Source organism: Eumetopias jubatus, unplaced genomic scaffold, assembly GCF_037043125.1.
Source record: "Eumetopias jubatus isolate StellerSeaLion01/CBP00866 unplaced genomic scaffold, mEumJub1_p1.0 scaffold_2, whole genome shotgun sequence".
Taxonomy (NCBI): Eukaryota; Metazoa; Chordata; class Mammalia; order Carnivora; family Otariidae; genus Eumetopias; species Eumetopias jubatus.
In genome coordinates, this window is record NW_028274808.1 from 39,253,572 (window position 1) to 39,277,086 (window position 23,515).

The 23,515-nt window shown below is 43.9% G+C and overlaps 1 protein-coding gene across 3 annotated transcripts in view; it reads right to left on the reverse strand.

The window, feature by feature from the left end:
• Window positions 1-23,515, reverse strand: part of SLC20A2 (solute carrier family 20 member 2) — a 104,733-nt gene that overhangs the window by 14,351 nt on the left and 66,867 nt on the right. For all 3 annotated transcript variants that reach the window (XM_028124057.2, XM_028124058.2, XM_088020977.1), the window contains exons 6-9: window positions 15,403-15,519; window positions 11,300-11,503; window positions 9,627-10,218; window positions 500-685 (exon numbers count right to left, since the gene is read on the reverse strand). In XM_028124057.2, coding sequence (XP_027979858.1) covers window positions 500-685; window positions 9,627-10,218; window positions 11,300-11,503; window positions 15,403-15,519 — 1,099 coding nt within the window. The remainder of the gene's footprint in view (window positions 1-499; window positions 686-9,626; window positions 10,219-11,299; window positions 11,504-15,402; window positions 15,520-23,515) is intronic.

A 23,515-nucleotide genomic window follows, 5' to 3' on the forward strand; every position in this document is an offset into this window, starting at 1 on the left:
GGAGAATACACAACAGGAGGGCCACGGAGAGACCACGTGGGAGGGCAGCGGGGCACCGTTCCCCACCTGCTGAGCCCCAGGGAGCTTGCACAAGCTAACCTCCAAGGGTGGCAGCCGAGAGCTGCTTCCATCCAGCAGGTGAAGCTGGTGTGGCGGAGAATTTTCTGGAAATGCAGACCCTGGGCCCACTTGCCCTCTGGGCCTCCTGTGGGGTAAGACTCCCGGGAGCCTGGACCAGGGTTTCTTTTCGCCTTCCCTCCCGCTCTGCTTCAGCTTCTCTTCCTCCTAAACTTCCAGCCTCTCACTTTCCCTCGCTTGGTGCCACTGTGGATGGGCTGGGTGCACGGGCCGGAGGGCGGCGACGGGCGGCAAGCCCTGTCCCCACTGGGCCCCCAGCGGCCCGGAGGCTGTGCTGAGGGCATGGGGGCAGAGGGGCAGCCGGGTTCTGCAGCAGGCCTGGGAGGACAGCCTTGCCCCTCTGGCAGGTGCTTTGGCTTACCTCGATGGCGTGATGGGCGTGAGGTCCTTCCCCATGGTCTGGATCACTCTTCTCCCCCAGACCCAGAGACCGGTGCAGATGCCGACTCCTCCATAAAACAACAGCCAGACGGGGGTCGCTGCTTCTTGCAGGACTGCGCCTTGCTCATAAATCAGCCACAAGGCTACCAGGGGACCGATGGCGTTACTGGGAGGGAAAAAGAGATGGTGACACAGACACGGTCTGCATGCACACGAGGTCCCGTGCACAGTGGGCGGCAGCTTCCCAGGCTTGAGGAGAGCCCATCGGCCTGTATTTGTGGATCACCCACATAATCAAAATGATTAATTTGTTTTATTGAGATGAAAAACCCCATCAAATGTACTACCTTCACCATTTCTAAGTGTACGGTTCAGTAGTGTTCAGCAGTTCACAGTGTTGTGAAACAGATCTCTAGGACATTCTCACCTTGCAAGTCTGGAACTTTACACCCACGGAACAGTAAGTCCCTCTGCCCTGACCCCCTGCCGCAGCTCATCGCCACCCTACTTTCTGTTTCCACGGATTTGACTACTCTAGGTACTTCACAGAAGCAGGATGACTCAGTATTCGTCTCTGTGTGATGGGCTTATTACTTCACTCTGCATCATGTCCTCGGGGTTCATCCATGTGGGAGCACGAGTGGGAATTTCCTCCCTCTGCAAGGCTGGACACCCCCCGGGCGCACAGCTCACATCTTCATCTGCCCCCTGGCCGCCGGGAGTAATGTGCAGTGAACACGGGTGTACAAGTACCCCTTCAGGACCCTGCCTGCACTTCTCCCGGGTACACACTCAGAAGGAAGACTGTGGGGTCACACAGCGGTTCTCTTTTTCGTATTCTGAGGAGACTCCAGACCGTTTTCCACAGCAGCTGGGCCAGTCTCCATGCCCACCAACAGCGCATGAGCCTCCCATTTCTCCACACCCTCGCCGACACTTGTCATTGTGGGTTTTTTTTACAGGAGGCCCCTTAATGGGTGTGTGCCTTCTTAATTTTTTAAAGAAGTACTGAAATATCACGACAAGTGGACACAAACACCCAGTTCTGTTTTCCTCTTCTATTCTTTTCTCTATTTGCATTTTCACGACTAGCATTGCTCCTACTACTAGCTAGCAGTCAGGGTGGCTGTGTCAGCTCCCACACGACAGGCCACAGACACAGTCTCTAACCGTTGGTTCTCACACCCACCGTGCCCCCCAGCTATTGATGCTCCCATTTTACTGATGAGGAAGCGGATGCCAAAGTCCTGTCACCAGCAGGCGGCAGCACTCAGGTGCTTACGCCCTTTCCCCTCAACCCGCTACTGTCACTCAGGCCCTTGGCAGGCACATGCGCACTGTTTTGGAGGATGCCACAGGTTTGGTTTGGGTTTTAAGATAGGCTCCATGCCCAGAGTGGAGCCCAACGTGGGGCTTGAACTCATGACTCTGAGATCAAGACCTAAGCTAGGACCAAGAGTTGAATGCTAAGCCGACTGAGCCACCCATGCGCCCCATTCTTTGGTGAGGTGTCCGGTAAGGTGTTCGGCCCATTTTTAAAATTGGGTTGTTTTCTTATTGTTGAGTTTTAAGAGTTCTTTGTATATTACTATTTTAGCAGATATCTCTTTTGCAAATATTTTCTCTGTTTCCGGCTTCTCTTTTCTCACGACACTGTCCTCCACCATGCAGAAGTTTCTAATTTTAATAAAGTCCAGTTTATCTAGTATTTCCTTTATGGACTGTGCCCTTGATGTTGTATCTAAAGAGTCATTTCCATACCCATGGTCATCTAGGTTTTCTCCTGTGTTATCCCACTAGAGTCTCAAAGTTTTTCTCTTTACGTTTAGGTTTGCGATCCGTTTTGAGTTACTTTCTCCGAAGGGTGTAAGGTCTGTGTCCAGATTCATTTTTTTGCACATGGATGTCTAGTTGTTCCGGCACCATTTGTTGAGAAGACTCTCTCTGCTCTGCTCTATCTCCTTTGCTCCTTTGTCAAAAATCAGTTGACTATATTTATGGGAATCTATTTCTTTTTTTTTAAAAGATTTTATTTATTAATTTGAGAGAGAGAGAGTGCACACATGAATGGGGCGCAGAGGGAGAAGCAGGCCCCCTGCAGAGCAGGGAGCCCGACACAGAGCTCGATCCCAGGACCCTGGGATCATGACCTGGGATGAAGGCAGACGCTTAACGACTGAGCCACCCAGGTGCCCTACAGGGGTCTATTTCTGAGCTCTATTCCATTTCACTGATTTATCTATTCTTTCGCCATGACCACACCGTCTTGATTACTGTGGCTATATTATAGTAAGTCTTGATGTTGGGTAGTGTCAGTCCTTCAGTTTGTCCTCCTCCTTCAACACGGTGCTGGCTATTCAGGGTCTTTGTTTTTCCTTATAACTTTTACAATCAGTTTGTCGATATCCATAAAATAACTTCCTGGGATTTTGACTGGGATGTGTAATGAATTTATAAATCGAGATGGGAAGAACTGACATCTTGACAATATTGAGTCTTCCTATCCTTGAACATGGAAAATCTCTCCATTTAATTCTTTGATATTATTCATCAGTTTTGTAGTTTTCTGCATCTAGATCTTGTACATATTTTGTTAGATTTATACCTGTTTCATTATGTAAACAATATCCTGTTTTTAATTTCAAATGCCACCTGTTCATTACTGGTGTGTAGGAAAGCAACTGACTTGTACATTAACCTCATTCCTGCAACCTTGCTATAACTGCTTATTCGTTTCAGGAGTTGAGGAAGTTCCCCTTTATTCCAGTTTACTGAGAGTTTTTGTCATGAATTAAGTGGTAAATTTTGTTCAAGATTTTTCTGTCTCTATTGATATGATCACGTGATTTTTTTCTTTTTAGCCTACTGACGTGATAGATTACATTAACTGATTTTTGAATGTTGAACCAGCCTTGCATACCTGGGATAAATATCACTTGGTCATGGTGTTTCATTCTTTTTATACATTGCTGGATGGAATTTGCTGATATTCTGTTGAGGATTTGTACATTCATGTTTGTGATGATATTGATCTGTAGTTTTCTTTTATGTCAATGGCCTTGTAGAAAAAGTTAGGGAGTATTCCTCTACTTCTATCCTCTCAAGGAGTCTGTAGAAAATTGGCATAATTTCTTCCTTAAATGTTTGGTAGAATTCACCAGTGAACCCATCTGGGCGTGGGGCTTTCTGTTCTGGAAGGTTATTAATTATCGATTTGATTTCTTAAATAGAGATAGGCCTCCTCAGATAGTCTATTTCTTCTTTCATGAGTTCTGGCAAATTGTGTCATTCAACGAATTAGTCTTTTTCATCTAGGCTATCACATTTATGGGCAGAGTGGTTCAGAGTATTATCTTTTTAATGTCCATAGGATTTATAGTGAAGTCTGCTCTTTCATTTCTGATATTAGTAATTTGTATCCTCTCTTTTTCTTAGTTAGCCTGGCTAGAGGCTTCTCATCTTTATTAATCTATTCAAAGAATTAGCCTTTGGTTTCACTGATTTTCTCTTTTGATTTCCTGATTTCAATTTCACCGATTCTTTTCTAATTCTTATTATTTCCTCTGCTTACTTTGGATTTAATTTTCTCCTCTTTTTCTAGTTTCCTTGGGTAGAAATTTAGATTACTGATTTTATATATTTATTCTTTTCCAATATATACATTCAGTGCTATAAATTTCTAAGCACTGCTTTTGCTGCTTCCTAATTTTGATGTGTTTTCATTTTAATTTAGTTTAAAATATTTAAAAATTTCTCCTTTGATCCACGTGTTATTTAGAAGTTTAATCTCCTGGGCACCTGGGTGGCTCAGTCGTTAAGCGTCTGCCTTTGGCTCAGGTCATGATCCCAGGATGGGATCGAGCTCTGTGTCGGGCTCCCTGCTCTGCAGGGGGCCTGCTTCTCCCTCTGTCCCCATAAAGAAGGGACACCTGGGTGGCTCAGTCAGTTAAGCGTCTGCCTTTGGCTCAGGTCATGATCCCAGGGTCCTGCGATCGAGCCCCACATCAGGCTCCCTGCTCAGAGGAAAGCCTGCTTCTCCCTCTCCCACTCCCCCTGCTTGTGTTCCCTCTCTCGCTGTGTCTCTCTCTGTTAAATAAATAAAATCTTAAAAAAAAATAAAAAAGAAGTTTAATCTCCTTATATTCTCGGATCTTCTAATTATCTTTCTGTTATGGATTTCTAGTTTAATTCCATTATGCTCTGACAGCAGACACTATATTGGCTTTATTTTTTTTAAAATGTGTTTAGGTGTGTTTTATGGTCCAAAATATAGCATGTCTTGCTGAATGTTCCCTATGAGCTTGAAAAGGATGTGAATTCTGCTGTTAGAGGAAGCAGTCCACAGACGCCAGTTATATCCAGTTGACTTGATGGAGTTAGTGAATTCAACTGTGTCCTTACTGATTTTCTGCTTGCTGAATGTGTCTATTCTGTCTAAAATTAACATAGCGACCCCTGTTTTCCTTTCATTAGTATTAGCATGATATATTTTCCTCCTTCCATTTACTTTTAACCTGAATGTGTCTTTATATTTAAAGTGGATTTCTTATGGCAACATATACTTGGGTCTTGTTTTTCGATCCAGTCTGACAGTCTTTGTCTTTTAATAGGTGCATTTAAACCACTGACATTCAAAGTGATCACTGATATAGGAGGACTAATACCTACTGTATTTGTGACTCTTCTCTATTTGTTGGCCTTGTTCTTTCCTATTTTTGTCTTCCACTTTTTTTGCCTTTTAATTGAGCATTTTATATGATTTCATTTTCTCTCTTCTCTTATCATATTGATTATACTTTTTTAAAACTGTTTTTAGTTGTTGCCCTAGACTTTGCAATACATAGTTCTACAGCTAATCCATGTCTGCTTTCAAAAAAGACTATACCATTTCACAGACAGCATGAGTCCTTAAAATTAAAAAAATCCTCATTTTTCCCTCCCATCCCCTGTATCACTGCTGTCATTCATTTCACTTAATACAGGCATACATAACAACATATATATGCAAAATATATAATATAAATATAAAATATATAAATGTAAAATACATAAAATACATACATAGTTGATTCTCGACACTGTGGGGATTAGGACACTGACCCCCACACAGTCAAAACTCTGTGTATAATTTCTGACTCCACAAAAACCTTACTACTAATAGTACTATTGACTGGAAGTCTAGGAACACATATTTTGCATGTTATATGTATTATGTATTATATTTTTACAATAAAGTAAGCTAGAGAAAAGAAAATGTTAAGGAAATCATAAAGAAGGGACACCTGGGTGGCTCAGTCAGTTAAGCGTCTGCCTTCGGCTCAGGTCATGATCCCAGGGTCCTGGGATCAAGCCCTGCATCGGGCTCCCTGCTCCGCGGGGAGCCTGCTTCTCCCTCTCCCTCTGCCTGCCGCTCCCCCTGCTTGTGCTCTCTCTCTCTGACAAATAAATAAATAAAATCTTAAAAAAATATATAAAGAAATGTATTTATAGTACAGAAAAAAACCTGCATGTAAGTGGATGCAGAGTTCAAACCCATATTGTTCAAAGGTCAATTATATATACGTATACATATGCTACATGCATATACATATATAAAGCTGTGTGTATGCATATACAGGGGGGTGTGTATTTTAACTCAACTGTGGTCTGAGAGCAGACATTGTAATTATTTATATTCTTTTTAACTTGTTGAGATATGTTTATATATTAAACTATATTTAGGTAACTATGTATATATAATATATATTAGCATACATGATTGAATAATTGATACAGTTAGTATTATTTTGAACAAACTGTTATCTTTCAGATCAATTAAGAATAAGAAAAATAAGTATTTTTACCTTTACTTAATCCTTCCATGCTGTTCTTCCTTTCTTTATGTAGATCTGAGTTTCTGAGCTATATGATTTTTCTTCTCTCTAAAGAATTTCTCTTAACATTTCTCAAGAGGCAAGGTATTTCTCTGGCAACAAATTCCCTCAATTTTTGTTCTTCTGAGAAAGTCTTTATTTCTCCTTCACTTCTGAAGAATAATTTCCCAGGGTACATAATTCTAGGTTGGTGGATTTTTTTCCCCCTCACAACTTTAAATATTTCACTCCACTCTCAATTGCATAGTTTCTGAGGAGAAGATAGATGTAATTCTTATCTTTATTCCTCTATAAGTTTTTTCTTCTGGCTTCTTTCAGGAATTTTTCTTTTATCTTTGATTTTCTGTAGTTTGAGAATGATATGCCTAGGTATAGTTTCCTGGGGGTATTTATCCCACTTGCTACTCTCTGAGCTTCCTGGACCTATGGGTGGGTTGGTGTCTACCACTGATTTAGGGAAATTCTCAGTCATTATTGTTTCAAATATTTCATCTGTTGCTTGCTCTCTGTCTTCTCCTTCTGGTAATCCCATTATGCATATGTTAACACCCCTGTAACTGTCCCACACTCCTTGGATATTTTATTCTGTTTCTTTCGGTCTTTGTTCTCTTTACTTTTTGGTTTTGGAGATTCCTGTTGACATATCCTCACGCTCAGAGATTCTTCATTCAGCCGTGTCCAGTGTCCTAGTAAGCCCATCAAAGGCATTCATTTGTTACAGTGTCATCTCTAGTATTTCTTTCTGGTTCTTTCTTAGGGTTTCCATGCCTCTGCTTACATTGCCCATCTGTTCTGGCATGATGCCTACTTTATCCATTAGAACCCTTAGCATATTGGTCATAGTTGTTTTAAATTCCCAATCTGATCATTCTAACATCCCTTGCCATGACTGGTTCTGATGCTTGCGCTCTCTTCCAATTGTGCATTCTGCCGTTTGGTATGTCCTATATTCTTTCTTGATAGGCAGACACGAGGTACCAGGTAAAATGAGTTGCTGTTAAGTAGGCCTGCGGTGATGTGGTGGAGAGGTATAGCAGGGCAGGGAAGGCTTTGCTAGTCCTGTGGTTAGATCTCAGTCTTTCCATGAGGCTCTGCCTCTGGACTGCGAACTTCACAAGTATTTCTGTTTGTTTCTCCCCCTTCGTGTAGGACGGATGGTTCACGTGGGCTAGGGTTTCCCTTCCTCCAGGTTAGGCTGTGATAATACCCCAGCGGGCTAGGCTCTGGTTAACTAGTTTCCCCTGAGGGCAGCTTGTTAAGAACACAGTGCTCTGGGTATGTCAAAATGGTTACTTTGCCTCTCCCCCGTGATGGAAGTAGGAGGGGATTGTTTTCTCTCATTTTCACGGAGAGGAGCGGGTAGAGCTCCTAGTAGAGGTAAAACTGACAATCTGGTGTGGGGGGCGGGGCTCTCCCTGGAGTCTTTACCCCTCACACTTGTCTCCATGGAGCCTCCAGGAATTCATCATTCCAGTTCAGGCTCTCCGGCCCAGCACTGGTCCCCACAGCACTTTCCATTCGCGAGTCTCCTCCACGACCCCCTATACTTCTCTGTCTCTCCCGTACTCGTCTTGGGGACAGCCATCTGCCCTGGGTCCTCCTCACTCTATGGATCCAAGACGGGTTGTTGATTTTCCCATCTGTCCACTTTTTCACTTGTTGTGAGGATGGAGTGACAACCTCCGAGCTCCCGCATGCGGAACCCCCCACAGGCCTTCGACGGCGGCTGTCTGCAGGTCCAGTCTCCCCTTCTCAGCCCGCTTGACGTCGTGCAGGCAGAGTGGAGGCTGAGGGTCACAAAGAGCTGCTGCTCGAGTCTGCTTCTCATTAGCTGTATGATCCTGGGTCAGAAATGTCACATTTCTGAGCTTCAGATTCCCTGTCTTTGAAGGATACCACTTATGGCCTCAAAGGACTGTTTTGAGATGGGTTAGAGTAAGTTATAAATGGTTCAGCACTGAAGCCTGGGGTAAAGGTAATAACCTATGGTTAAAGGAATAGAAGCCTCTCTTCACTGTCGTGTTACTTCCAGAACCTTGCTTTTATCCAACCATGTCTGTACTCAGAAGCTTCAAAACCAGCCCCTGCACTGCAAGCCATTGCCCGAGACTCCAGCCTCCTGAAGCAGTCCCCACCTGGACTCTCCCTGAGGCCTTGCGATACTGCTCTGGGGTGGTTCGGTACTTTTCCATGTATGGTCTTTTAATCTCCCCAGCTGGAATTTAAACTCCCAAAGAGCAGGGACCCAATTCAGAACACTTTACCAGTACCAGGGCTTCGGTGAACAATTTCTGATCAGGAGGAGGAGGAAGCAGGGTGGTGCTGGGGGTGGAGGGGGGGCAGTCAAGAAACTAAGATAGGACAGAACATGATGCCTCAAAAGCAATGACACAGGGACACCTACATAACAGTGAGTGGAACCCGAGATGTCCAGGCCTCTCGTCTGGGAGGACGACTTCTTTTAAAAGGAGCAGACACTGAACCGCACCTTGTTAGGCAGAGTCTGGAAAGCCACAGCTATAGAATGGACAGTCATAACATCTGCGCAGTAAGAACTATGACAGCAGCATGTTTTCCTGATTTGGAAAAAAACACTAGGCCTGATGATAATTATAGTAATAGTAATAAAGGAAATACATAGATACTGACTATGTGAGGAGCACCGTCCCAAGCACATTAAATTCAGCATCTCAGTTAATCCTCCTGGAAACCCCATAAGGCTGATACTAGTTTCACCCCCATTTCACAGATTGGGACACTGAGGCTTTGGGAAACTACACGGCTTGTCTAGGGCTTCCCAGCTCAGAAGAAGAGAACAGAGACTCTTTACACATTCCAGGCCTCCATGGCCTGCTGACCTTACAGTCCACACTCTCTCCCTCCGTGGCCTCCTTGCTCTTCCTGCGGTACCCGAGGCCCGCTCCTGCCTCAGGCCTTTGCACCTGCTGTCCTGGGGCTGCTCTCCGACAGACGCTCACTCGGCTGGCTCCCTCAGCCCCTTCAGACCTCACCCAGCCAGCCCTAACTTGAGCAGCCTAGCCAACACCGCAGCCCCCCAGACGCCGCCACCCCCTTCCTACCTTATTCTCCCCTTTGCGCTTACACGGCCTAGCGCACCACGTACGCTACCGTCTGTCTCCTCCCAGCGGCAGGGGTCTCCGTCGGCTGTCCGCACGGCGCCCGGCCCGCAGGCGGCCCCTCCGCACATACTCGCTGAACGAGCGGATGACTTACCTCACGTCATTGCCACCATGAGCGAAGGATCCAAAACAGGCAGTGAGCACCTGCAGGAAATGGAACAGGAGGTGGACCTCGGCTGTGTCCTTCTCCTCCTTCTCGTCTTCTGCGGGGTCCTCTCGGGGCTGGTCAGGATCGCTCAGCTCAGAGGCCAGCTTCATTTCCACACCTCCCTCGTCGGCCTCGATCTCAGCTTCTGCGACCGCATTGCAGTAGCTCGAGTAGCTGTCGTAGCGGAGTCTCTTCTTGGAGTAGGACACGGCGTCAGCCACCAGCTTCTCGCTGTCCTCGGGGGCGGAGGACGAGTCGGCGGCCTTGAAGGTCGCGTGCACGGGCATCCCACAGATGGCGGCCGTGTAGCAGGTGTAGCTGTTGTTCCGGCGCAGCAGCCTGTAGTTGTTCTCCGGGGCGGGCCTGTCCTCGGGGCCCCTGTCCGTGTGCATTCTGTGCAGCAAGTCCTTGTAGAGCCCCGAGTCTTTGTGCACCGTGTGGTACACGTGCCCGTCGCTCCGCGTGTGGCCGTCAAAGCCGAAGGTACCGTTGGAGACGGGCGATTTTGCAGAGCCGTGAGTCATGGAAAGTGCCCTTCCTGAAAAGGGTGAACGAAAGTCTGATTTTCTAGCCTTTCGAATATAAACCGTTTCTGGAAGGAAATACTCCTCACTCCTCATGGTGGTTATCTCTGGAAATTAGGGTTACGGGGGATTTTCAATTTTTTCCCACATGCTTTCTTTTACAAATTAACTATAGAGAACACGTAATATGGTTAAAATAAAAAAGGAAATTTGGAAACATACAAACTAGTAATATGGCATTTGAAAATGATGCTATTTTTCTCTTCAAAAGTGTCTTCTAGAAATTACCACAGCACTCTTTCCTGTTTCTAGTAACCCAATAAAGGGAGAATCCTTATAAGGAACTTATCTTGGGGAAACTTCATACACGAGGGACAAAATCCAGTTCACTGTGAGACAGATATTTTAGGTGCTCCTTAAAGGCCAATCATGACTGTCAGAGGCACTTATCTGTCAGATCAGTGGGGCAAAATCCATTTGCTTTCTTTGGGCCACGTCGGAGACCGCACCTACGGGAAGCGAAAGCAGGTGCCAGGGCCCCACCTTGCAGGGAGGCGGGGAGCTGCCCAGACAGGCTTGGCAGAGCCTGGTGCTTCGCCCATCATTCTCCACAAATGTTAGGAGACAAAAGAACACCCCCGCCGCAGGACAATCTCGATGTTTTCTGAGGTTTCTGTGATTCTACAGTAGGACGACCTCCTTGGTTCCAATTTCAGCTTTCTCTTTGTGTCTTCTGGGAGGAAGGCACACTTAGGGAGCTGGAAGGGCCAACCTCTGGCAGCTGGGTGACGGCACCCTGGAGGATGCGCGCGCAGCAGGCCGAGCCCAGCCGCATGGAGGCAGTGTGCGCAGGTGTGCGGGCCCCGCCATGAGACCAGAAATAGCTCTTGGAAGAAAATCACAGGCCCAGAGTGAGCCTGCTCTGTTGACTGCCTGGTCTCCTGAGACATCTTTAGCCTGGGTTCTCCCAAAACATGAAACTGGGGAGCGCTTTTGTGCATTAAGACCCAACCACCCATAGGCCGGCCTGGCTGGTGTCCCCCAGAACTGCCTTCTGCCAACTACGCAAACCCAAATCCTCTGCACACATCTTACCGTAGGAGGCCCGGGGGTGGTTTCCCACTGACGTGCCTTCTGAGGTCCCAGCTGGCTCCCCTGCAGGCCCCGTGAGAGGGACAGTGCTGTCGTCATTGGCCTTGGCACCTGGCAGCTCTTTAAATACCGGGGAATCCGCTTCCTGAATTTTCCCGAGGCTTTCATCAGACACTCGCGATAAAGCGGCTTCTTTTTGTAATTTGCCTAAAGAAAATATAGTCATAAATGAAAATGGTGAAATAGAGTTCTTGTTATTAAAAAATGAATATTTATCTTTATACTTCAGTAGTTACTTTGGAAATGAAAAAAAAATAGTTATAGCTAGATAGAAAAAATAAAGTGGAGAGTTCAATTATCCAGGAAACCTGAGCCAGAAAAATTCAGCTACTGAGGACAAGAGGGGGGCTCAGGCCTCAGTTATCTCCTCCAACACCAACAAATAGAGAGGCCTAGATCTGGTCCCCACGGTCCCTTCCAGGGCTTGCATTCTGTAATCCTACAACCATCTGGACTGGCCTTCTGTTTTCTTAAACTAACCTCAAAATCACTGAACTGTTTATCCTTTTTGTCTTCAGAGATACTACTTTTAGTCTGTTTGGTTTTCTTCTGTTCATTAAATTATTGGTCTCTGATTTCTTCAGGTCACCAAATCTTAGGAAACAAGTAAATCATCCTCCAAAAAGGAACAGAGAGATCCTACTTACTTTAAAAAACTCTTTACTTTCATAAGAGAGAACGGATTTTTTTTAAAAAGCTGCTTGAAAGCTCTGTAGCATTCTTTTTAATCAGATCTGATAAGTGGTATGGCTGATTTAATGATCTCGCTACTTGTAAATTCTCCTGGGCAAATACCTAAGCTCTCACCTACAGAACTAAAATGCAAGTATTCTTCTCAGTTCCTCTGCTGGATACACTCACAGAATCTCCATCACCTCTCTCTATCTAGAGAGTCAGAAGAAACACACACACATCTTCCAAAACTACACTTCTGTTCTGTAGTACAGGGAACAAAGAAAGGTACACACAGATCTCCGACCACAAGGTACTTATAATCAAAATGGGAGAAGTAATATTTGTAAAGATTACAATTATTTAATAATTAAGCAAAAATTGTTAACGCTTACACGATACAGGTTTCATTATTTTCTGCTTTATATTAATGAGCACACCGAGGTACAGAGAGACTAAGCCATTTGCCCAGAGTCACCCAGGTGGTAAAATACAGGCAGTTTAGTTCTATGGTCCATGTCCTTAATCACTAGTGTGTACTTAAAACAACCGAACAAGAAACACATAGTGAAAATATCAAAATATGGCATTGGCAAAAAAAAAAAGGGAAGCTATAACGGGGGGCAATATCAGTTTCCTGCTGTCATATTAATAGCCTTAAGCTGGAAAGCAAAGATTTTATAGTCTATTTGACAAGAATGTTCAGACAGTAGGAAGTCTTTAAACATCAAAGCATTTAAGTAGGGGGTAAAATCAGGCCAGCGGCCTGTTTTAAGGGGCTCATCTTAGGCAAGGACTCTGTATGAACAGAGGAGGTGATATTTATTCTCAGCAGAGAGCAGGGAGCGGGGCTACATGAGGGAAGCAGCAGCAGCTAGTTATCAACCCGTTATTGATGTGGCTTTACACCATTTAGTCTGAAGTTGTATGTATTAATGTGCATCTTTTTAGTTTTTGTTTAAATTTATATGCAGTAAGTTGACTATGTGCCTATGTGTGTGTCTGTCCTGATTCTAAGAGGTGTCTAGATCCATGTAACCCCCGCCCCCACAATCAGGGTGCAGAGAGGTTCTATCACCTCCTAAAGCTCCCTGGGTAGTCAGACCCCTTGCCCAGCTCCTTGGCAACCACTGACCTGGTCTCTGTCCCTACAGTTTTGTCTGTTTCAGACTATCACATAAATGAAACCACAGAATTTGTGATTTTTATAAAAATTTTAGAAAGGGGAAAAAACTTTTGTTAGTGGGTGAAACAAAGAATTTTTAGATGTGACACCCAAAACACAATTTATAAAAAAAGTTGGTAAACCGCACTTCATCAAGATTAAAAACTATTGCTCTGTGAGAAACACTACTAAGGGAATGAAAAGACAAGATACGGATTAGGAGGAAGTATTTGCAAATCCTCTGACAAAGGACTTATATTCAGAACACAGAGAAATCTTCGAAAATAGTGCAGTTACAAAATGAGCAAAAAATTTGAACACACACTTCATCAGTAAAGCTATATAAATGGCAAATAAGTCCATGGAAAAGTACTCCACATTGTTAGTCATCACGGAAGTGCAAATTAAAATCACAAGATACCACTACACACCAATCTGAATGGCTCAAAAAAATATGGACAAATTTTATGCATTTTATTTTTTTCCCTAAAAGTCTTACCACTTTCTATTTTCATTTAAATCTATGATGCGCTTTGAGTTGTTTTTTTACAGGTGTGAGGCTTAGGTCGAGGTTCTTTTTTTTGCATATAGATGTCCAAGTGTTCTAATACCATTTGTTGAAAGATGTCTCCTTCTCCATTGCAGTGCCTCTGTACTTTGTTGAAAAGTAATGTGCTGTATTTGTGTGGGTCTATCTCTGGACTCTAGTCTGTTCTATTAATATGGGTTATCTATCTTTTCACTCATACCACACGGTCTGGTTGCTTTATATTAAGTCTGAGTCGAGTAGTATGAATCCTCCAACTTGTTCTTTTTTAAAATTGTTTTTGGCTATTCTAGTTCCTTTACCTTTCCATATAGATTTTAAAAGTAACTTGTCTAAATCTACCACATATCTTGCTGGGATTTTAATTTAAAATGTATTAAATCTAGAGGGCAATTTGACAAGAACTGACATCGTAACTCCACTGGGTCTTCCAATTCATGAATATGGTATGTCTCCTCATTCGTTTTGCTCTTCTTTGAAATATGGGTTTTCAAAGTCAGACATGTCCACACTGAAACACAATTGTAAGGCACACTCTGAGGCCAAAAGTAAATACTTCTTTTCTTTTGAGAGCCATATAAAAGCATGTGGCCTCGAGGCTTGGAATTATGTTGCTAGTGACAGAAAAACAACTCTGGCAACTTTCTGACCCATATTCTTCTTTTTAAAAAAATTGTTTATGTCGAGACGTAATTTATACATAATAAAATTCATACATTTTAAGTGTACAGGCAGATGACCTGTGATGAGTACACCCTAAAAACACTCCCCCAACTGGGACAGAGAACATTTTCATGTCCATGGAATGTTCCCATGTGCCCCTTTGCCATCAGTCTACTGAAACTCCCCACCATCTCCAGCACCCACTGGTTTCTATTGCTATAGATTAATTTCCCCTAGAATCATACAGTACGTACTCTTTTGTAGCTGGCTTCTTATGCTCAAAACAACGTCTGTGCAATTCATTATGTTGTGGGTAGTTCATTCTCTTGAGTGCTAAGCAGGCTTCTACTGTATGAATATACCACAGTTTGGTCATCCTTTCACCTATTTAGGAACACTGGGGCTGTTTCTAGTTTCTGGCTATTAGGACAGAATGATTGCATACAAGTCTTGTTATGGATGTGTATATTCATTTTTCTTGGATAAATTCCTAGGAGTGGAATTACTGGGTCATGTGGTAAATGTATGCTTAACTTTACAGGAAACTTCTAATTTCCAAAGTGGTTGTGCCATTTTTCACCATAAATGCATGAAAATTCTGTTATTCCACTTCTTCATCAACAGTTCAAAATACTAGTTTATTCAGTTTTAGCCAATCCTGTGGGTGTGAACTAATATCTTATTATAGTGTTAATTTGCATTTCCCTGAAGACTACTGTTTTTCATCGGGCTGACAGAACCTGACCAAACAGTCAACTTCCAGTTATCCGAGGCAACCAGGACCTTACTGCTCACTCAAGTCACAAGTTACCAAGAACAAGTTTGAGCGGGAAAGCAGTCAGGAGCCAAGAGACAAGGATGGGGCATGTATCTCAGTGCTATGTTCTAGACTCATCCATGTTTTCAGTTTCCTGTGTTAGTAAGGGTGATTATGGATTATACCTGAAGCCCCAGGAACCAGGGATTTTGTAAATCAGAGGAATAAAAAAAAGCCCTTACCTGCTATTTTCCTCCGCATCCATGGACACACAAAGAGCCATACAAAAAGGGCAAAGAGCAGCGCAACACCAAAGGAGATGAGTGCTATTGCCCATATGGGAAGGGACAGGCCAAGCACTGGGAAGGAAGAAGGACAGTCGTGTTGTCAGTGGATTCTTTCTGAAAGGTCAAGCCTCATATCAACATACTTTACATTTCCTAAATCCAAAATGAATCACCTGGACTCTATATTTAATAAAACTCTTAACCAAAAAAAATATGCTATAGTTTTGGGGGTAAGAAGATGTGTGTTTAAGACACACTACACCTTGTCAATATGTGGTTAAACTGAGTAGTAAGCCAACTATTAACATTTTACCAACGTGGCGCAGACAGTGTATTAAGTTGGAATAAAACCATTTACACATTATCTCAACAGCAAGATTCCAGAGTGGACAAGCACAGCCAAGAAGGGACTCTGCTGTCTTCCGCCCTGCCACCGGCCCCCTCCAGGGCAGCGAGAAGCTGAGGTCTGGAACCCTCACATCACACAGCTGCTGACTGCTGCCTGTTTGGGTTTCTGAGGAGTCAGCATTTAAGCTCTGCTTTAAATGGCCATGACACTCTGACCACATACACAAACCCTTTTAAAGTCAGCTTGGAAACAAAAGTTTTTTCAAAAGACATTGACCTTCGAACTTAACTCTTCTTTGAAGTGTCAACTCATGGAATTACAACATAGAAAAATTTTTCATTAAAATTCAATAATGCGCACTAAGTTGCAATTACATTAGCCAATAAAAAGGCAGAAGTGCACGTGGCTTAGGAACATCACATTTTCCTCGCACTGTTCTGTCTCCAGAACTCGTCACTCTGCATTCTGTACATCTTCTGTCACTGGTGGCAACAGGCAACATTTCACCCGCATTCACAGGTTTTCAACTTAAACAAGCATGCTTGCACAGGAACGAGCAGACGCGTACAAGAATCCTTCCATGGCATTATTTGTAACAGTAAGAATATGCGAGACAACAAATACCTGCATCGTTATGGAAACGTGAAATAATTATAGGACAGAGTCATAAAAATGAGGTAGATCTCTATATACTGATAAGGAAGAGGCCCACAACCTAGTAAGTAAGAAAGGCTGCCTGGATGTATACCATGATCCAATTCATGTTTAAAAAAGAAAACCCCATATTTATACTATTACCATATGCACAAGTGTATAGAAAAAGTTCTAGAATGATACAATGGCTACTCCTGTAGAGAGACAGGAAATTGGAGGGGGTTTTCACTTCTCACTACATATACTTTTGTAATGTTAACTTGGACAACAAATGATAAGCATGTCACTTTTGTAAATTGTTGAACATGTTTTAAAAGTTTTAAAGGAATACACTATTTAAAACCTTGCTCGTTGCTCTTGGATTAAATAAATCTTTAATGATGCAGGCTTTGTTACACTGTTAACCATTTCAAACATACAAACCCACTCAAAGTTATTCAATTAAGGTATTATTAAACATTTCGGTAACTGTAAGAGGTAGAATGGGTAGTTAATACTGTAAGTGAGAGCCAGGATTAGCATATATAAATAGGGAAAACAAAAACCCAGAATCACCTAGCTTAATTATAGCTAAGGGGTCACTGGAGGGAGTACAGACACTCAGGAGCTAGACTATTCCAGTCCTAACGCTCACTCTAACATCAGAAAGCTGTGGACTCAGGTGGGGCTGTGCCCTGTTAGCTGGCAGCCCAGCCCCAGCTCAGGCTCTGCCCCTCAATCTGCCACCCGTAAAACCACTCGGGCTGCCCTTACTGCGCTGTGCCCGCGGGTCCCAGCTTCCTGCCTTCTGCTCTACAACTTCACGTCAGCGTCTTAATACATGTGATAAAAGATCACGCCAAAGCTGGTTCTTGCCAAACTGGGTAGTAACTGGTAATTACCAACATCGAACTGATCAGCTAAGAACAGTACCAATCATTCTTATAGCTTAAAAGTTTTTTTTTTTTTTTTTTGAGGGAGAGAGAGAGAGATCATGGGCAGGAGGGGAAGGGTAGAGGGAGAAGCAGACTCCCTGCTGAGCAGGGAGCCCGATATAGGGCTTGATCCCAGGACCCCGGCAGACGCTTAACCAACTGAGCCACCCAGGCAGCCCAAGTATTTGGTTTTTGAAGAGGTTTCCTTTGTGCCTTCTGGTTTAGTTGTTGATAAAATTGTTAACTATGCCACTTGTAGCTTCATTGTGTGAATCTGATGTAAGAGAGGCAAGCCCTGGATGCTGTGGGAAGAGAAACAATCTCTTCATAGATTTTATGTATTATCTACCTCTCTATAATCTATCTAGCTATTTTAAATGAGTGAGCATGTTTGCTCTCGGGCACTATTTTTTTTCCATCTGTGCTGAGCACAGCCCACAACAAAAGCAGAGAAGGGCTGCTTTCTGTGTTCCTTCCAAGCCCATCTCCACGCTTTCTGCTGGTGTCTCGTGGGAATCCTGAGGTGTCAGGACCAACATCCAAAAAAGAGAAACTGAGGCTGGCTACAAGACTTTTGATCCTTGGCGTAGACAATAAGCCACAGCACCACCTGCCTTTGTAGCTCTATCATCACAATCTCTTTTGCCATCAGTTTGGCCTGGGAAGTGGCCAGAAAGCTCTGCAATCCCCCTAAGTCACGGGAAACTGGTAGGGAGAGTCGGGGGTGAACACATCACTGAGGGTGGAAGTGGGGCCGAGACAGTAAGAAAATCAAGGAAGAGAAAAACGGAAGGAATGCAGGAAGATGGGGAAAGTCACTGATAGAGCAGAGAGGAGCAGAATGGGGACAGAATTTGGATCTGACCAAATTATTCCAGCAATTTAGTAATGTATCAGGGCAGCAAATCAACACAAAGATTCACATGCAAACGGACAGTTACATCACACAGCTGTGATTGGTACCGAATATATAAAATCGAGTTTCATGGATAACAAACAGTTAAGTACAAAAATTCAGTGTAGGGAGGCGCCTGGATGGCTCAGTCAGTTAAGTGTCCGCCTTTGGCTCAGGTCACAATCCCAGGGTCCTGGGATCGAGCCCCACATCAGGCTCCTTGCTCTGCAGGGAGCCTGCTTCTCCCTCCCCACTCCCCCTGCTTGTGTTCCCTCTCTCGCTGTGTCTCTCTCTGTCAAATAAATAAATAAATAAAATATTTAAAAGAAAAATTCAGTGTAGAAAGGCACTTAAATCAATGCACATCCAAGACAAAACTTTTGACAAAACTCCTTTGCCTTGTCTTCCTGTGAGGATCTCAAACTGTTTTCCAATAATCATGAAACTTAAACTGGCAGTAAGACACGGGGCACCTCTTCACTCCATGGACACGGCGCGAACCGCTCCCTTCCCTGGGCCAGGAGTGGCCTCAGGAGCCCACACGGACGCCCACACGGACACCGGGGCTGCGAGGCCCAGCCCAGGCACTCGACAGCCGTGCAGCTCAAGCTCCTTCTAGTTTCTCAACAGCTAGGATGTGATGAATAGGGATGCAGCTCTAACCTCAAACATCTTTACAGTTCCATCCCAAATCCCCCCAAGATCAGAATATGCAGGAGACTCTTCAGAAACACTATCTTCCGGGTTCATTACTTTGTTATACTTCGTTTTCCACCTATGATGGCCATTATTAGAATCTATAGAATAAATACAACTCCTATAAAACCAACAGCATGTTAACTATATTACTTCCCTTATACCCCCACTCCTCAGCATCTCTCTAAAGCCTTTCTTCTTCTTCTCTAATTTTATATATAACATACGCTTATTATGAAAATATCAGTACAAAACCGTATGATGTACAAATATGAAAATTCCTCATCACTCTTCTTTCTTGAACCTACTTTCTAGAGAAACTCTGTTAACTATTTTGTGTGTCTCTTTCCAGGTATTTTCTAAATATAAACATACAGTGTAGAATGTTTTTGAGAATCTTTCTTTTTAAAAAAAATGAACAGATGTAGGATCATACTGTATATATTGTTCTGTGATTTCATTTCCCACATACAATACACTGTGGACATCTCTCCACAGTCACACACACACACACTCCTTTACCTCACGTGCAGATGCTGATGCTGCTGGGCGGGGGACCACGCTTCAACTCGGAAGTTAAACACAACCACCAGAGGCATACTTAGCCTATCAGCTCTGACAGCTCAAAGAAGCATGCAATGAATTTCGGCACTCACAAAACCAGGTCCCACACAACTGAAGACTTTTTCATTACAAATAAACCTCAGGCTTATATCCAATCCAAGTGAGCACTTTATTTCCTAAAGTTATTTTTGCTTCTTGCAAATTATTTTTTTAAGGACAAAAATGCAGAGACAGTTTTTTAAAGTGCTCAGGCTTTGAAGTAGAAGAATGACTTTTATTTGAGAAGTCATGTCAAATGCAAAGTAAAACAAATCAAACTCAGCCTAAGATATAAACAAGTTCAAAATAATTTAGAATGGAGGAGCAGAGGAAATCAAAACACAGCACTAGATCTCAACAGCCAACGAGCCCCACTGAAGTCATGTCCATGCGTAAAAATGCTATTTATCAAAAGTTCTTACAGCTGAAACAGGGTAAGATTAATGCCGCTCCTCATTTATTAGAGAATTTCGTTCCTTCCTTTTACCTCTGAGGCACTTACATGTTGAATGGAAATGTTCTAAGGAAGGAAGGAAACTAGGAGGAATAAATTCCAGACCAGCAGGAAGGCAGGCAGATTTTGAAAGGAGGATGACTGAGTCACTGTCGAAGGGACCCTTCTCAGCTGAGCCTTATCACCAAATATGACACCACTGTTATGAAGCAGAGCTCCCGCGTAAGGGAGGAGTAGACAAAGTCCGCTTTGAAGGGCAAAAGTTAACCTTTGTTTAAAGAAACAGAAGATCCGGACGCACCTACTGGATAGTCTACAAACATGCCCCAGGAACCAAAATATTAGCAAAGTCCTTTCTGCCTCAGTGGGGAAGCAAAATGACCTTCTTATCTTTCTTTCTCCTCTAGGTAACCTCCCCTGCCCCCGGAAAACTTCAAGTAAGAAGCTTTCCAAACCAACGTGTGTGGAAAAAATAAAAAGATAGGATGAGTCAGGATATACTGGCAACTTAAGGCGGAAAAGATGAGGCTACTTCTTATGATTGACAGTCACAAAATAGCCCTAGCACATATTACAAGTCACTATGGGCCAGGCACCGTGTCCGCACCCTGCCTGCATTATCTCACATAGTATGGTGGCCCTTTCACGGAAGTCCTCCTGCTGTCCTCACTTTATCATGACGCACAGAGGCTCAGAGAGGTAGGATGTGATTTCCTGACAGCATGGCTGCCCAATGTTAACTCCAACACTGGGACTATAGTCTGTGCTCTCAAATGAGGAATGATCTTTGAGATTCTTGTGCAGATGTTTCAATATCCCTAATTAAAGAGGTAGCTACCCTCTTTATACTACCTGTATATTAAATATATATGAACATAGAACCAGGCTTCTAAATGTATTAGAAGCCCCCCCTTTTTTTGAGAGAGAGAGAAAGAGAGAGCAAGAGAGTGAGCTGGGGCAGGGGCAGAGGGAGAGAGAGAATCCTAAGCAGGCTCCATGCCCAGCGAGGCCACTGCGGGGCTCCCTTCTCACAACCCTGAGATCATGACCTGAGCCAAAATCAAGAGTTGGACGCTTAACCCACTGAGCCACCCGGGCGCTCCTATTAGAAGCCATTTGTAAAGAGAGTGAAAAGAAAGGAAAGAATGTATAAAGGCTGGTGTATTTTTAAGTAGGCTCCATGCCCAGCACTGTCATTCGTGGTGACAGGAGGGACCAGGAACGGTACGGCAGGTGTCCAACCCGCGCTGTGTCATGCGGCGGTGTAATGTCGTCATGCGGCGGTGTAATGTCATCACGCGGAACCCAGGGCCCGGGACTAGGATTCTCTACCTCCCTCGTTACGTGCGCTTGGAGACTCGGCCCCACTGTGCTTCCCTTCCCGGTCTGCACGGCCAGTGTCCCAGAGGAGCTCCGGGGACCAAGAGGACTAACTCATGTGCAATTCAGTGCACTACAATTCAGCACTTCAGCACTCTTTATTTCTTACAACCTCCCTATGAAGTACTGATATTATCCTTAGTGTCTCATCCATCATACAGCTTCATTTTCTCTACAATATTTACTACTCCACTCAGAAGATTCTTTCAGCAAAACTGCAGCAAACGGGGAGGAAATAAGAAAGAAGAGATGGAAAAAAATTAGGCCAAGTATAGAAAAAGGCAAATTTTAATTAAAAGCACAGAGTTGACTTCTGACATTCAGAAGAACCACCAGGAGCAAGAAGAATAGAGGACAGAAAGAAACAAAATGCATAAATAAAAATAAATCATCCTGATTTATACCAACTCACATTTCCGGGACTTGGTACTACAAAGGCATTGGCAGCCTCCCCTGGGTCGCTGAAATCACTAAGCCGAGAGGTGGCCGCTGATACCCGCTGGGCCTTTTCGTCGGCTACCTGGTGCTCCGGGCGCCAATATAAAGTTAAGAACAAGACTCCGGAGGAGCGAGGAGATGGGAGGCTCACGGCAGCGCCGCGGTGGCTCTCTCCCTTCCTGGCGCTCCAGGGCCAGCCGAGCACCATGTGCATGCTTTGGGAGATTCAACTTGGTGGTGGTTGATTAACTCTGTGGTGTGGAGCTGTGTTCTCCCTGCCTCCAATTTTCTTATATATTGAGAAGACAGTCTGTGACACACACCTTTCCTAGCCCATGAATTACAAAACCTCCAGGACCACCAGGCTGCTGATATCTGAGGCTAGGTTTCCATCCCTCTCCGGCTCTCCTCGTCCCCATGGCCTTCAGCTTTGTGCTTTTTACTTAAGGCAGCTGTGACGCTCTACCCCCAGGCTCCCACCCAAAGTCTGGAGTCCTGACCATGAGCATTTAAACCCTGAAGATCAACATTTTGATTGCTGCAGGGAGGCCAAAGCAGAAAGTTATATAATGTTAACATTCATTCAGAAAGTTTCTTATTTGCAGTCCTGAAGTATACAAACATAATTATATATGTCTAATAAAATAAAATCTGAGAAACATGGCCTTGAGAACACTGAGTCTGAAGAATCAGTAAGGACATTCCCCCATTTTGGAAGAGGGCACTTCTCAACTGTGTTATGACGTGCTATTTAGGAGAAATTTTATCTTTTTGAACAGAAAGAGGGAGATTTTTGTCAAATATGGCCAATAACTGAATCTTAATCCATAAAGAACATTATCAAGAAGAAAAATAACACAAACTAACATATCTGCTGACTCCAGATATCCCCACAGAAATAGATATATTTGGGATCTCCCTGTAGGAGGCCACCACAAAGAGAAACAGAAGGAAGCCTCTCTACCAAAACATGTACAGAAGTATTTAATTAGAATGCTCACCCATACTGAAATGTTTGTCAACAGGAATACCATATATGTTTTTCTTTAGCCATCCAAAATGCAAAAGAAAACACCTTTTAACCCTGCCCGACCCTACCCCAAAGCCCCGAAGACCTTTTGTAAAAAGAACAAAAGCCATCAGAATGGGAAGAAGTAATTCTGAAAATAAAATCACCCACTAGTTTCAGCATCTTTAAAAAAGGGGGGGTAGCTTCTACTCACTGGATTCTTTGGTCAGACAAATGCCAGGGAGTTTGGCATTTGTGCCACGGGCCACATCAGAGCTTCCCTTGCGTGTCACCGATGTGTGGCCGCTACTGTTCACGTGCAACCCTCTCCCCCGCACCCCCCCGCCCCAGACTCCTCTGCGGCTCAGCGGGGTGCATGGTGTTAGATCCTGTGTAGAAGAAGGCTGCTCCAGTTCGGTTACACAGCAGCGCAAACAGCAGAATGAGGATTTCAAGTTCTTTTTTCACTTGCAAGTCTGTTTGTTGCCTTTGTCCTTTACATACCTCTTGAGTATTTAAAACAAGGACATGCATTTACTACTCTTTTTCCTACTCCATAATGAGCATGAATGATGCTTTTTTTACTGTCAGCCAACAACAGTGCTGGCACCAAATAAACCAATACTGTGAAGTCCAAAAGTAATAATACGCCTTGCCTGCTGGATTTAAACTTCCA